We start from the raw sequence: 15,840 nt of genomic DNA, 5'->3' as shown, positions 1-15,840 counted from the left end.
AAGCAGACAATGGACCATTTTACTCCAGGGTAATCTTGATCCCAAATTCTAAATAAACTGCCTACTACCACATCCATTACACTGCCCCTTTCCTGTGTCGTCACCCTCATCCTTGCCTTGTCAACATCAATTAATCTAATACCCTTGTAAAAGCCTTACCTAACCAGCGCTGTTACCCATAATCTATTCCGCAAGGATCCTGTTTCCTCATTGCATCCAGTCCTGACTGAGCTTTGTTGGTCCCAATGCTGCAATGTTTCCTGTCTAAAAATTCTTGAATATAAAAAATCCTTTGAGAAATGGTCTCCCTTACTATATGTCGTCTACCCACAAAAAAAGTATCTACTCCCCCCACCCCCCAGAGGGAACAAGGAGAGAGTTCCTGGTCCTCACCTTTCACCCTATCAGGCTCCATATCCAACACATCAACCTCCAACATTTCCATCACCCCCAACGTGATCCCACCACTAGTCACATCTTACCATCTCCACCCCTTTCCATCTTCCTCAGAGACTGTTTTCTCCGCTACTCCTTGCAACCACAAGAGTTGTAACACCTCCCTATACCACCTCCCTCACCTCCAACTAGGAATCCCAGCAGTTCCTCCAGGTGAGACAGAGGTCCGCGTGCACCTTCTCGAACACTTATGTTCAGTTCGCCAAGGTTTATCGGATCTCCCAGTCGTAAACATTTTAACTACTCTTCCCATGTCCATACTGACATTTCTGCACTGAGCCTTCTCCATTGTCAGAGTAAGCCACGTGCAAACTGGAAAACAGCACCTTATATTCCGCTTGGGTAGCATACAACCCAACAGTATGAACACTGAAATCTCTTATTTTAGGTAACCTCCCACAACACCCCCGTCCCTCCCCTTTGTCCGCCACACCCTCCCCTGTCCACTTCCCCTCCCAGTGCCTCATCTGGACTCACACCTTCTACTCCCTTCCCCCTCCACCCACATTCTTTTCTCTGCTTTCACAATTAACAACTCTTCAATCATTTCATCTCACACCTTCTATTTTTTAATCTTTGGCCTTTGTTCCAACCATTTGCCAAAGAGCCACGCCACCAACAAGCCTTAATTCCCCATCTTGTATAAAGCAGGTTTGCACAGTTTATATTTTGCTTGAAAAAGTGTCTGTAAAATGCTTTGGGATATTTTGCCATGCTAATGTTGCAGACGAATTGAGGCCTGTGACAGATCAACCTTGTTCATATTGCATAGTGGAGCAAGCGTGAGGGACAGAGTAGTCCATTCCTGCTCCTATTTTCTTATGTTCTTCTGCATGTAAAAATGCTATATGAAACCAAGTTGGTTAGATTGTACTATCTATACTTCTTGGATTAGAGGGTAATAGCTATAAGGAGAGCTATGATTCTACATGGACTAGAGGGTATTTGATACGAGGAGAGTTTGATTGTTCTCTTTGGAACATTGGAGGGTATGGGAAGATCTGATAGAAATGTATAAAGTTAACTGCAGGCATAGGATAGACAGAATATTTTATCCAATGTCAAAGACAAGAGGGCATAGTTTTAAGGTGAGAAAGACAAATCTTAAAGGATATGTGCGCGAAAAGTATTTATATACAGAGTGGTGGATGCTGGAACATGCTGGTGATGGTGGAGACAGATCGATAGTGGCATTTAAGAGGCTTGTGAAGGAAATGGAGAGATATGATCATGTGCAGGCAAGGAGATTAGTGTAACCTGGCATCATGTTTGGCACAGGCATTGTGGGTCAAAGGACCTGTTCCTGTGCTGTACTGTTTAATGTTCTATGATTTTTTACGGCTCGAATGGAACTTTCTGTTCAACACACAATGCAAACCTCTAACTAATTGGATTTTCTCACTTGGATATATGGGTGATAAAAAGTATTCTGTTGTCTGTTTAAAGTGTTGCAATTATAGATTCCATTTCTACTATGAGTGCCTTGGTATTGCAGCAATGTGTTGATAGTCACCAGGAACATGTTGAGTTTTGGGTTCATTGAGTTGGGTCATTGTGATCTTCATAAAGATCTCCTGAATGAATGATTGCTCTGAGGAGCAAATGTTTGTCGCAAGCTCTGATCTATAGTTTTTAGCATTTTTCGTATTTGCAAGGGTCACTTTTCTTTTCAGATAAACTGTTCTCTGGAAAAAATCCAGTTGATTTGAATTTGAGTTGTTTTCCTCCTATGACTGTCACATTGGCTGTAGTAAGTTTACATCCTGAGGGTACAGCCCTTTAACTCTCTCACTGAGCAGTGTTTTTGTACCACTTATGAGATTGGAGTTTACTGTAATTTCACATTGTTAAGGCACCTTGCTGATTTGCACAGATGTACATGTGTGTGCCTTTGGCATTATTTTGATGGTTACGTGGCAGACAAATTGCATTTAAATTCTTGGAGTGCCTACATCTTTTTTTAAGAAAGCACTTAAATAATTTTACAGCTGAAATAGTCATTTTTATGTGATTCTAGTTCTTGGTTTCAGACGATTTAAGAGCAGTTATCCACAGAAATGTTCCTGGCTGGCAGAGAGTAATAAGGCAGTAATTCAATCAGTGGATTTGGATAACATATCTAAACCACAGCGAGCAGCTCTACTGGTTTATGATGTCATTTGGAGTCCCCTGCATTTAAATTACCACCTTAGTGTTCACTGCAAACATGTAAAAGAGTTTCCAATACTTGTGTTCAACATGCATTGAAATTCTTTAATGCTGATTGGAAGCAGTTTCAATGTGGGATATATTAAGACGTGGTGGCATTCACAGGAACCTGAGTAATTTTGCACTTAAGCTGAATTACCAGGTAGTGGAGAATAATACTTATATATCTGGAATACTTATGCATTTTATGGGGGATATTAAAATCCAAATGGTGGAAACCAACTCAATTTGTTAGTCCTGTACTCACTATTTCTTTACTAGTTTTTGCAATGTGGGTAAGACTATATTTATTGGCATCCCAAGTTATCCTCAGGGCATTAAAAGCCAGTTGCATAATAGGTGTCAAGTCTCACGTAGGCCATATCAGGTGTGGATTCTTTCAATGGGGAGGAGTGGGGTATACTATCAATGAACCCATTAGGGTTGTTTTGCAACAAATAGCTATGTCCATTATCATTTTTGGTATCAACCCAAAGATTTATTGGGTTCAGTTTTACTGCATGTCATGTTGGGATTTGAAAACTCTGCCGAAGGGTTGCTAGACTATTGCCAAAACTGTTAGGAACTTGCACTGAAGTTAGTTACAGCACTCTTCAACAGTTAGCATTGTTGAATTTAGCAAGACCATCTAAAATTCAACTTGGCTTTGGGTGGTGGCATTGGGTCTTGTGCTGTTTTAAGACTTAAATTGTGACTCCATCTAGTTCATAGCCAGTAGAGTAGTGCTGAAGTCATCGAACAAATGTGTTTCATCAGTGAATTGTCACCCAGATGTCTGTTCTCAAACTCAGAAATCCTTTTTAATGGAACAGGTAACTCGTAGGAAGTAATGGGAGTCTTCCTCACATGACTGGATTTCCCATAAGCTTCTCAGCAGTGGTTAATGTTCTATCTCACAAAAGGAAAGTGCAAAAGGAAATGACGGTTGATCTCGCTATAAACTTGTGTTCCCCTAAAAAATGGCAAATGCGGAAAATTCATTGTGTGACTGCTTTTATCGGTAGGGAAGTCACTGAGAAGCTTCTAAACTGATATGCTTTGATTGACTTTCGTGTAGTTTCATGGTAAATATTTGCACTGAAAGGAAACGGTTCATTTGCCATTGTGATGCGAAGTGCATTGGGTGTTACTGGAGGGTTTTCACTGCAGCTGGTGAACTTGTTGCTCAGCTGGGAAATTCTACTGGCCAGCTGGTCACCTCTGGAAATGTCATTAAATCTGATGAGGGACTCCCCCCTACAGTCAAGGACCAGTGGAATTCCTGGAGGCAATGTGCCATCTGCTTCCCTGCCCATAAGCATTTAGCTGGAGCACATCTTTTGAGGGTAACTAGGTTCCAGAACCCTGCTCTGTCCTGACAGGTGAGATCCCACCATTGACCATTGTAACTACAGACATCAAGCCTTGCCCACAGGACTGGCTAGGTTAACTGGATATGAAATTGGCAGAATTTGGGGGCAGGCCATTGTGACGGGGCTGCCATCTGAGATTCTGATGCACATGAGGGGGGGCTGAGCAAGAGAGATTGAATAGAGAAGGTTAAGTTTTGCTGAGATTACATTGGCAAATTCTCATGACAGTCAAAAAATGGGAACATTTTTAAAGGGAAATTGTTTTGTCCTTTGATTTTTTAATACAGACACATCAGTGTTGTGGTCCTCAATGGCAAAGATGGGAAATGTTATGGTCAGGAATAAAAATTGAATGCTCGAGGGATTAAATATATGTTCTTGCTGTAGAGGTCCTTTACAAATTAGGCATTGAAGCAGACTACTCATCCCCTTAAAATGCCATTAGTTGTTGCACCATATTCTACACTCTGGCATCTTTCTCTTTGCACTATCTATGGTCCTTGTGTTTTGTTGATTAAGAAAGAGAGTTCCATGACCCTCAGGAATAATTTCACTTCATCTTTGTCTTAAAGGGACGGTTCCCTCTTTTTAAATGTTAGCCCTGATCTAGATTCTCCTACAAGAGAAAACATTTTCTCCATGTCCTACTAATCAATATCCCTCATCTAATATGTTAATCAAAACACAATAAATTATGCAAAAATGAAGATGAACCAAAGATCTAATGACATTGAGGACCTCAAATAATTCTGGATAAGTTATTAAAAGCTCATCAATCCCCTGGATCTTCGAGCCGTAGAGTGAATGGTTACGTGATAATCTTTCTTGATTTAATTCCCTTGATTCTGCATAACTGCAAGTGATTGGAATGTTGCAGTTATAACAGTGTCACCAAGAAAGGAGGGAGAGGGAAAACAGTGTACAGGCTGGGTGGTCCAACACGTTGGAGATTCGCTGAAATCACTGTTACTGAGGACATGATAACAGCGTGTTTCCAAAGTCATAAAATGATCAGGCAGTGTCAACGTGGCTTTGATGGGGAATTATGTTTGACCAACCAAATAAAAGGCTTGTGGAAGTAACTGTTGGAGTTTATTCCATTAGATGAAATCAGTAGATATGATGTATCTAGATTTTCAAAAGCTATTTAATATGTCACACAGAAAATTAGGATTCTCAGGGTTGTAGGTAATTCAATAGAATCGAAAGAGGGTTGACAAGACAGAAAATAGTGGGAATAAATGTGTTGAGACAAGAAATATGTAACAACAACAAACTGCAGATACAGGAATTTTGTGGAAAACACAAGTGCTGGATGAACTGGGTGGGGGGGGGAGCTTGTCAGGCAGCATCTGGGGAGGGTATAAATGTGTGGTAGTTATTGTTAATCCTGGGCCTTCAAATATTCGTAATGTTCATAATCAAAAAGGCAGACTATATCCAAATTTGTTGACGATACAAAGTTGCTTTGGAAAAAGAGCTGCAAGGACCTAAGTCTGCAAAGGGTTTATGAACAAGTAATGTGACTGGGCAACATGGTAGGAATATGATGTGGAAAGATGGGAGGCTATTTACTCATTTGGAAGAATAGTGAGTCATTTATTTCAATTCTGGGAAACATTGCTGGATAGAGAGATGATGGCACAGAGGTTCACAAGATGCAGAGCATTGGCGTTCAGATGTAGTGTGATCAGGAAGGCCAGCAGAATGTTATCCTTTATCACAGGAGGCATGAAGTGTAAGAGCAAGGATGTCACAACTGCCTAGATCTTTATGGGGACTTACAAAAAAGTCTCATCAACCTTTCAAAGACTAAATAAAACTGCAGATGCTACAAATCTGAAATAAAAACACAAAATGCTGAAATTATTCAGCAGGGCAAGTCATTGACCCAAGGCGTTAACATTTTTTCACCGTCCGTAGATGCAGACTCTTCATTGCATGCAGTTAGTGCTGACTCACCCCGGGTGTCTCCAACATCTTCTGGTTTTATTATCAAATCTTTGTTCCAGATTATCAGAATCCATTCATGATTGCAATACAGTACATAGCCTTACTTAGAACTTGGGTATCTTTGAAGCAAGATAAGCTCAGTCAGCTGGTCCAATCTTCAATACTTGATACTCTACTTTGGGAAATAGACCACCTCTCTGGAAGGAGATTCAATTGAATTGTTAATTGCAGGAATGGCCCCGATTCAAAATGTTGTCTGCCCATTCCCTCCACAGATGCTGTCTGACCCACTGAGTTTCCTCCAGCACTTTGTGTTTTGGTTTCTCCTGCCCACTTCTCAACAGAAATTTGTTTAAGTCTCTTTGTCGTTAGTTCATCCTCTCAAAACCAGTGGTACTTTTGGAGTGACTTCTGCTCAACAAGGTGTTTATTATTTATTACTGTGTTATCTTTGAGAAGATTGGACGTGGTCTGTGAATCAATATTGGGGAAATATAGAGAGCCTATGAATTAACTTTATTTCTGGGCTGTTTTATTCTGTTACATCTTTATGGAGATAGACCAGCGATGCAGCCCCCAAAGAGTTAATAGACCTGTGTGAATGGTGATTGACGTATTTTGTTTTCTCAGAAACTCCAGCGTTTCCATTCTATCTTTGCCTCAGGTCGAGGGTCAGTCATCCTTTGATTGAAAAACAATGGAAGTCCAAAGGCAGTTATTCTCTGCATCCGATAACCCTGTGTGGTTTTTTGTTTTTGTTTTTTTCTTCTACAGATTATACTGTACTGCAGTGTGCGACATAACTGTGGACTCTCAGCAGGTCATGCAGGAGTCAGTTTTTGTAAATACTTTCCACTTAGGATCCAATGCCAAGTGTTTGGAGATTGAGCAGTCCGTGTTACACATCCAGCTTCTGTGGCTTAAATACAATACTGCATTTGAGCTCCAGTTGGCTCTACATTACTGATATCCTTTACTCTGTAAAGTGACTCCCCCAAAATTTGAAAAGGAAAATACAAATCATGCTAGTGCAAGAAAAGGGAAAAGTAAGAACCAGGGAGGATTGGGGTAAAACTAAGAAAAAATGTTCTCTTACAGTTTTATTGAAGTTCCAGTATGATTCAGAGCTGCATTGGTGCTCTGACTGCCTGTCCTCATCAAGTAAGCCTGATCAAGTAAGACAGTGCTTAGTCAGCTAACCTGGAAACCATGTTGTTGGAGGGAGAAAACACCAAACCCTTAATACCCAAGGAGTTCCAGCCAGGCCTGCAAAGTGCTCAACTGTTGAATAGCCAGATGCTGCCAGGGGTGGTGGAAACTGATGCAATAGTGTTCTTTAAGAAGCTTTTAGATAGGGATGTAGGTATGCAGGGAATAGAAGGATATGGACCACGCACAGGCAGAGGAGATTAGTTTATCTTGGCATCATGTTCAGCATGGGCATTGTGGGCTGAAGCGTCTGTTCCTGTAGTGAACTGTTCTATGTTCTATTTACTGAATACAGAATTGGTGTTGGCAACATAACTCAAGAAAAGGAATGGTGGTTGGTATTTCCTGACCATGCTGCAGTGTGGTCACCTCAGGCATCTATCTGGAAGATTCACATATCCTCGTTAGACACAGAAAAATATGACATTTTCCTCCAGCTGGCACACAGATGGTGGTAGGTTTGGAATGAGTCAAAAATCTTAGATAAGGTGAGAGGATTTATTTTGAAGGAAAGCAAAATGGTGATATTGAGAGGATAGTCTAACCATTGCTAGAACCTGCTGGTTCTGCATTATCTAAACACATAGGAAGGTTTATCAGTAAAAGACCTACTGGAGACACAAGGAACTGCAAATGCTGGAACCTTGAGCAAAACACAGATATCTGGAGGAACTCAGCAGGTCAGCAACATCCGTGGAAGAAATAGATTGACGATGTTTTGAGCTGCGACCCAAAGAGCTGCTGGGCTCTGCACAAGGTCCATCGGTGTGAAATGAGAGTTTAGAGGAGATAAATCAAGGCAGAACCATTATGAGCAATGGGAAACTATCAAACAATGAATGAAGAGATTAGATGAAGCTGCTTGTTTCATTGAGGACCATTAAGAAGTAGAATCCCCTTCTAGGAACAGTGCTAGAGAAAGAACATATTGAAAAAGAAATTTGAACAATGAAGATGAAAAGCACATTTATAAACAAATCCTACTCGGGAATGAGAGTAGGGGGCTGATTCTTGCTGCAAACTAGTACACACCTGATGAACTTAATGGTGTAAGTACCATGATTCAGGTCATCCCATTCTTGGGCATATTTATTACTAGCTCAGTGTTTCTCCTTGTGTTAGTTATTGACATAGTTGTTTTCTATGCCTGAGCCCCAAGGAGGTGGAAAGTAGATTGCAATTATCGTTGGTTTGTTTGAAAAATGTTCTCTTAAAAACCTTGCTCCACAAAAATCTTGCTCCTTCTTGGCCTTACAGGTAAATCCATGACATAGTATATTTCTGGTCCATGGTAAGTTACCTCGTCTACACTGAGTTAACTGGGTCTGGGAATTGCATCTCCAGTTGGCTCAATCCCCTGGACTAAGGAGAGGAAGATCAGCCAAGGTTCCTGCTCCTGATCTGACTCCTGCCGAAAAATGAGCAGAGTATTTGTGTTTGGCAGGGGCGCTCCATACAGCTAAATAGCCGGGCTTTAAGTTGGTGTATACAGCACAGAGGAACAGGGCCTAGAAATTAGTAACATGAATCATGGCTGAAAATTCCAGTGATGCTTGCATGAATATTTTTCATTTTTCACTTGCCTTGTCCGTGCGTCTGGAATTTCAGTAAACTGGTGCAAACATTACAATGAGATTTCATCAATGCAGCAAGTATTCTGCTTCTGAGCTAAATAGGTCTCCAGGGGCCTGAGCAGTGATGCACAGGAAGTGATGTTGTATCCTTGGTAACTTCCGTTGTTTGCTGTTATTTTCAGCTTTGCTGGGATCCAGCTGAACTGCCTCAGAGCTGAATTTAGTGTTTGGACAGCAGCACTCCCTCTTCACTGTGTTTGCTCTCAAGTAGGTAATCGGAACATCAAAGTGGAAATGAAACACTGGCAGAGATCAGTTTGCAGATTGCATGTTGAGGCTCTCTGTTTTGTTGGGACACTGCTGCCTGGACGCAATTCAGGCAAAATTGGATGCTTCTAGGCCAGATCATGACACCCTCGCAGAAACATGGACATCAAAGAGACATACAACACAGAAACTGGCCCTTTGGCCCACTGGGTTCATGCTGACCATCAAGCACTCATCTACACTAATCCCCTTTTATTCTCCTCATATGCCCCTCAACTTCCCCCCTTGTTCCCATCCGAAGTTCTACCACTTACCTTCACAGTTAGGACAACTTACAACACCCAGTTAACCTACAAATCCACCCAGTGTCAAAGAGCTATACAGCACAGAAAGAGACTCTTGTTAGTGGCATCTATCCTATAACTGGGTGACACAATATTCCAAGAGCAGTCTCAACAATATCGTATACAAAACGGGTGAACGATTGTCAGGGAAGGATGGGAGTGTGAAGTTGAGTACATATACATCAGCCATGACCTTATAAATGATGGAGCAACTTGAAGATGCATGTGCCTACTCCAGCTCAATATTGTGTTCTCAGTGCCTGAAGGATTGATTTCAAACTAAATCTGACACCCAAGCCACGTATCAAAGGAGAACCAAATCCTTGGTTAAAAGGGTAAAATATAAAGAATATCTTAAAATAGAGAGTGATAGAGAGGGAATGTTAGAGAGGGAATTCCAGGAATTATGGTCTGAATAGCTTGAAGCCATCCCACCGGCACTGGAGGGGTTTAAATTTGGATAATTAAGAAATTGATGTAGTGGCCACAACTGGATTAAAATTTCAGGATGAGAATTTTTAAATCTATATCTATATATATATATATATATACTGGAATGTATATAACTAAAATCTGCATAACTGGAAACTACCTGGTCAATGAGCACAAGGCTGATGGGTGAATGAGATATTGGAAGTTTGGACACAGCAGCAGATTTTTGGAGTCCAGGTTTTATGTTGAATAAAACAAGGAAAACCAAAATGAAGGTATTCGAAAGATCAAGCCTGGAGGTGACAGACAAGGATGAGGATTTCTGCAGCTGATTGACTGAAGCAGAATTGGAGTTACACACTGTTACAGAGGTGGAAAATAGGTGATAACATCGATATGTAGTCTGAAGCTCTTCTGAGACCCAAAGTTGTGGAGAGTCTGGGTTTCTTTCAGATAGTTTGTTAGGGAGAGCCAATCGCTGGGAATTAATAATGCTGCATGCTGTGGTTTTTCTCACTGTTGAGTTAGGGGACGTTTTTCTTATTCGGAACAGGGTTTCAAATAAACAGACCTGACAATATAAGGACAGTGGAGGGATTGACTGAATATTCAAATAAGAAAACCTCCACCTTCATCATATTCCACAAAAAGCTACAAAAAGGGAAGGTTACCTTTGGTTTTTATGTCAAAATCGAAATTGATTTGGACTTGAACTGTTCTGATTCCCTTGACAATCCTAATGGGATATTATCTTCAATTATTTTTGGAAGGTTTGGTCATTCTTCCCTTTAAAATAATCAGTCACCTGTTTGAAAATTATTTTCTGATTCTAAAATGCTCAGTGTAAGGCAGTGTGTAAAATGTCAAAGTTTAGACAAGTGAAGCGTCAATGCACCTGGCTTGGTTTGCTGCATCTACACTTCTGAATTAGAAGGCTCAAGCCAAACCGCAACACGAGAACACAATCTAGCCAGAGATTCCAATGTGGTAGTGACTGAGGATTGCCTTGTTGTAATTGGCATCCATTAGTGAGCTGTTAAACTGGCATGAACTCGTAATATTCACATGGATATTTAAACTTTCACGCACTGTTTGAAGAGCATAATTCTAACACTCCTCCTTGATCATCCCTCATCAATGTACATTGATGTCATTCATCATCAATGTACATTGAATGGCGAGTCAGATTATTGTGTGCCAGAGTGACAACTTCTCTAGTGGGTGTCACCAGCAACCTACTGCTTTGACCATTGCTTTCTTTAAGATGATGTTGGTGGACCACTTTCATGATATTGATTTTCCCATTCTGCCTCCATTATATTCAAAGTGATGGTGGGTTTAGTGTTCGCTTGAGAGTTACCAAGCATTCTTTACAATCCAAATCTTAACATCGTTGAACTCTCCATCTTTGATTGTCGGAAGTCGGCGATCTCTTAGGGACTTGATAGATAAAAGGGAATGCGCTCTTGTGACTACAGTCCCTGATCTGTATTAAGTTATCTTACTTGAGTTTGTGTGCTGCATGAAACTTAGCAAGGAGAGTTAAGAAAGGGTATGCTGATATTCTGGAAAATATCTACATCAGGAAGCAGGAACATTAGAAATATTGGAGCACGATATGGTGGATAAATCCACAGGGCTTGACGGGATCTATCAGAAGATGTTGATGGAAACAAGAGAGGAAAATTAAACTCTTACTTGCAATTAAATTCTTATTTGTTTCAGCTTTTCAGACCCATAAACATAATACAGAAATAAATATACTATAATCAATAATACAATAAATTAATAAACAATAATAGCAGGTAACCACATCATAATAGTGTCAAACTGAAGTCCATAGTGCAGCCAAAGCAAAGTCCATGGAAGATTATGATTACTGAGATACTGATTCATGTTGTGCAGTGTTTAAGAACCTGGTAGTTGCTGGGAAGAAACTATTCCAGTACTTGGAGGTCATAGTTTCCAGGCTCCAGGTGGTAACAGTGAGATGAGAGTGGTGTGACTCTTTGCTGATGTTAGCTGTCTTTTCCGAGGAGAACCTCCTGTAGATCCCTTTGATGGTGGGGAGGTCAGTACCCATGATGGTCCAGGTAGTGTCCACCACTTTTAGCAGTTTCCATCGTTCCTAGGCATTTGAGTTACTGAACCAGGGATTGATAAAACCAGTCAACAAAGGTCTCTATCGTGCACTTATAGAAGTTCATTGGAGTATTCAACCATATACTGAATCTCCTCAGCATAGTTTTCTGCAATGGAGATCTTGTCTCATATACTTGACAAAGATTTGGCAGGTTGGTAGTCTGTGACATAGTGAACTACAGGGATAAGTGCTGGGCCATTTGTCATTTGTAATATATATAAATTACATTGATAAGAACATACGGGCTGATGAGTAAGTTTGCGAATGGCACAAAAAATGGTGGAATCATTGCACTATGGGAAATCAATATGTGATAGGACATGTAGGGTAAATGGCAATGACCTTAGTAGCATTGATATACAGAGGAACCTTGGGAAGCAAGTGCATAGTTTACTGACAGTGATGACAGAGGAGGATAGGTTAGTGAAAAAGACACTTGGCAAGCTTGTTGTTATAGGCCATGGCATTGAGTATAAAAGTTGGGATGTCATGTGGCAATTGTGGATAGCATTCATTATAGTCAGAGAATTATGTAATGTTCTGGTCACCACACGCAAGAAGGATGTGGGAGTAAAAGAGAGAGTGTAAAGGAGGTTCATCAGGTTGATGTCTAGAATAGAGGCCTATTGTTTTAAGGGAAACAATTGTTTTCACTGGAATTTATGCTGAGAGTTGACATTATTGAGGTTTACAATCTTATGAGGGACAGAGATAATTAATGAATCATGTTGGCAAGCAGTCTAGATTCCCATCCCAACCCTGCTGAACACCATGTGTATGTATGTGTAAGCTGTGTCGGTCTGTGTGAGCTTTGTAGTAATGTGTGGGCTGGACCAGTGTGTGCCTCAGTGATGATTCTCCTCTGGTGATCATCCTGCTGGGACTGCCTGCCAAGGTTCCCATCTGTTGACCATTCCTGTGGCACTCGACCCCGGCAAGAAGGAGACAATTGCAAACAGCTGATTACATCTTTTATCCATGCTTCATGGAGTCGATACCTGGTCTTTGTGTAAATTCTCACATTGAGCCGTGTGTGTTTACACTGTTTGGGCATCAGTTGGGGAATCAGTTCTTTTCATCAAATTCTCACTGTCGAGCTGCAAAGGTTGATGTGATTGCAGGTGTACATCATGGGCAGGTATATTGCACAGTTCTGGCCACACACTACAGATAAGATGTGCTAGCATTAGAAATAATGCAGAAAATATTCACCTGGATGTTGCCTGGTATGGAGGGCTTTAGTTATAAGGAGAGATTGGATAGGCTGGGTTTATTTCACTGGACTGAATGTGAACAAATGGGATTAGCATAGACAGGCACCATTGTTAGCATGGATAATGTGGGCCGAATGGTCCTGTTTCTGTGCTCTGTGAGCACTGTGACAAATAAAAAAATGTTTGAACAACTCAGCAGGTCAGGGTCGGACACCATCTATCAGAAAGCATTACATAGCATTTCCAGTAAAGTTTGACTCCTTGAAATGATGCCGGCGCATGCTGCCAGCACTAAGCCGAACTGTTCCCAACAGAGGCGACTGAAATCAGCCAGAACAAGTTTGTGACTAAACTCTCCGGGAAATTGCCTATGTCCCCCATTGTGGGGGAGAAGTGGAGGAAAATTATTTGTAATTTCTTTTGCAGCTGGCCACCATCCAGCAGTGCTGGTTGTACTTGTAAAAACAATGGAAGAGCATGTGGTCAGCCTGGTTCTTATGGTCTATGGCGATATACCTAATCAACTCACTGTCACCCCAGGCAGGCATACACAACTGTCACTTGGAGGGTGTTTGTCTCTTCTGGAATTAGAGTCATAGAGTGATACATTGTGGAAACAGGTCCTTCGGCTCAACTTGCCCACACCAACATCTCCCATCTAAACTAGTCCCACCTGCCTGCATTTGGCCCATATGCCTCTAAACCTGTCCTATCTATGTACCTGTCTAATTGTTTCTTAAATGTTGCAATAGTCCCTGCCTCAACTACCTCCTCTGACAGTTCATTCCATGCACCCACCAGCCTTTGTGTGAAAATGTTACCCCTTAGATTCCGATTAAATCTTTTCCCATCACCATAAACCTATGATCACTGGTACTTGATTCCCCATACTCTGGGCAAGAGACTCTGTGTGTCTACATGACCAAATCCTCTCATGATTTTATACCACCTCTGTAGGATCACCCCTCATCCTCCTGCGCTCCCAGGAATAGAGTCCCAGCCTGCTCAGACCCTCAAGTCCTGGCAACATCCTCTTGAATCTGCACCCGTTCCAACTTGACCACATTTTTCCTATAACATGGTGCCCAAAACTGAACACAATTGCCCAGAACTGAACACAATTCTTTTTAGCAAAAACTCGGTTAGAATGTGTTTTGTCTGTTTTTTGGGCATGACACATGCAACTTAATTTCAGTTTCTGCAGATAAAGCCTGGTAACCACATGAGTCACTGACGGCCTTGTGAACATAGCACTGGCCCAAGTAAAAATGCACACAAGAAGGCCTTCCGCCTCTAGGATGGACCTGCATCTCTCTTAGCCCATTCCAATCTCTTGCCACAGCCACACAGCAGCCATATCGGCTGGTCCATTTTTCCTTGTTTATGGCCAGTAAACAATGGTTTGTGATGCAGCCAGATTCTGCCTACTGTTGCCCATCTCACGATACAGGAGGAGCTCTGACACTGGGTCCTCATGACAAGGTGAGAGATGAGTGTCCCAATCTGTTGGTTTGTTCCCTGAGGATTCTGTGAATTTCCATGCATTACTTTGAAATGGCGACAAATCTTGTTAGAGGGTTACTTCACTGTCTGTGTTCATGGAGAATTCATGTCAAATATTTCTAATGTCCAAATTGCAATGTTCCTTAAGATCATAGAGATCACAATCATAAAGGCCTATTACTTTCACCAAACAACAATCACATGATTTACTATTTATTTTCATCACAGCACGTTCAAGTGAGGAGGAAGAGGAAGATGATATCAAAGTGTCTGCTTTCAGTCTTGACCTGAAGGAGCTGCTTCCCAGTGTGAAGGTGTGGTCTGACTGGATGCTGGGCCACCCAGACGAATGGAACCCACCACCGAACTCACTCATCCTGCCAAAGGAGTACGTTACTTTCACCTTTACTTATGCCTTGGAACAGAGAGCTTTTATTTGTTTAACTTCACTCGCTTCCCTTCCTGCTGTTTGTTTGGAGTCTGAGAGCCAGGGTAATGTGATGATTGCATTCAATTTAAAGTCTCGCATCTTTCCATGTACTTCTCAGTTCCTTTGTTTTGTTTTTACGTTTAGAGATAGGGTGTGGAAACAGGCCCTTCGGCCCACCGAGTCTGCACCAATTAGTGATCCCCATACGTGGGCAGTAACTACACACTCGTGACAATATTTGCCAAATATTTACCAAAGAAAAATGAACCTACAAACCTGTATGTCTCTGTGTGTCTACATGACCAAATCCTCTCATGATTTTATACCACCTCTGTAGGATCACCCCTCATCCTCCTGCGCTCCCAGGAATAGAGTCCCAGCCTGCTCAGACCCTCAATGTGGGAGGAAACCGGAACACCTGGGGAACACCTGGGGAATCCCACGCAGTCACAGGGAGAACGTACAAACTCTGTGCAGACAGCATCTGCAGTCATGATTGAACTGGGGTCTGTGGCGCTCTAAGGCTGCAACTCCACTGCTGTGTCACCGTGCCGCCCCGTAGCCATATTTTTGCTCATTACAAATCAGAGATAGTTTGGACAGAGTAACTTCGGGAGTTTCAGAACCCAAACTCTCTCCCTGACCACACTTACTGGACTCGATGCTCCTGATCACATTCTTCTAATACTGTTTCCAGCCTCGATGATAACTACCATAACAATATCGAAGGGCTGGTAAATGTTGAGAGGCGCAGC

At 41.7% G+C, this 15,840-nt stretch overlaps 1 protein-coding gene across 1 annotated transcript in view; it reads left to right on the top strand.

Moving 5' to 3' along the window:
- smg6 (SMG6 nonsense mediated mRNA decay factor) overlaps nt 1-15,840 on the top strand; it is a 290,967-nt gene that overhangs the window by 132,949 nt on the left and 142,178 nt on the right. Inside the window, exon 12 of the mRNA XM_078422694.1 lies at nt 14,884-15,043. Coding sequence (XP_078278820.1) covers nt 14,884-15,043 — 160 coding nt within the window. The remainder of the gene's footprint in view (nt 1-14,883; nt 15,044-15,840) is intronic.

This window comes from Rhinoraja longicauda, chromosome 26 (genome assembly GCF_053455715.1).
Source record: "Rhinoraja longicauda isolate Sanriku21f chromosome 26, sRhiLon1.1, whole genome shotgun sequence".
Taxonomy (NCBI): Eukaryota; Metazoa; Chordata; class Chondrichthyes; order Rajiformes; family Arhynchobatidae; genus Rhinoraja; species Rhinoraja longicauda.
The sequence above is the reverse complement of the archived record's forward strand: the minus strand, read 5'-3'. Positions and strand labels throughout refer to the sequence as shown.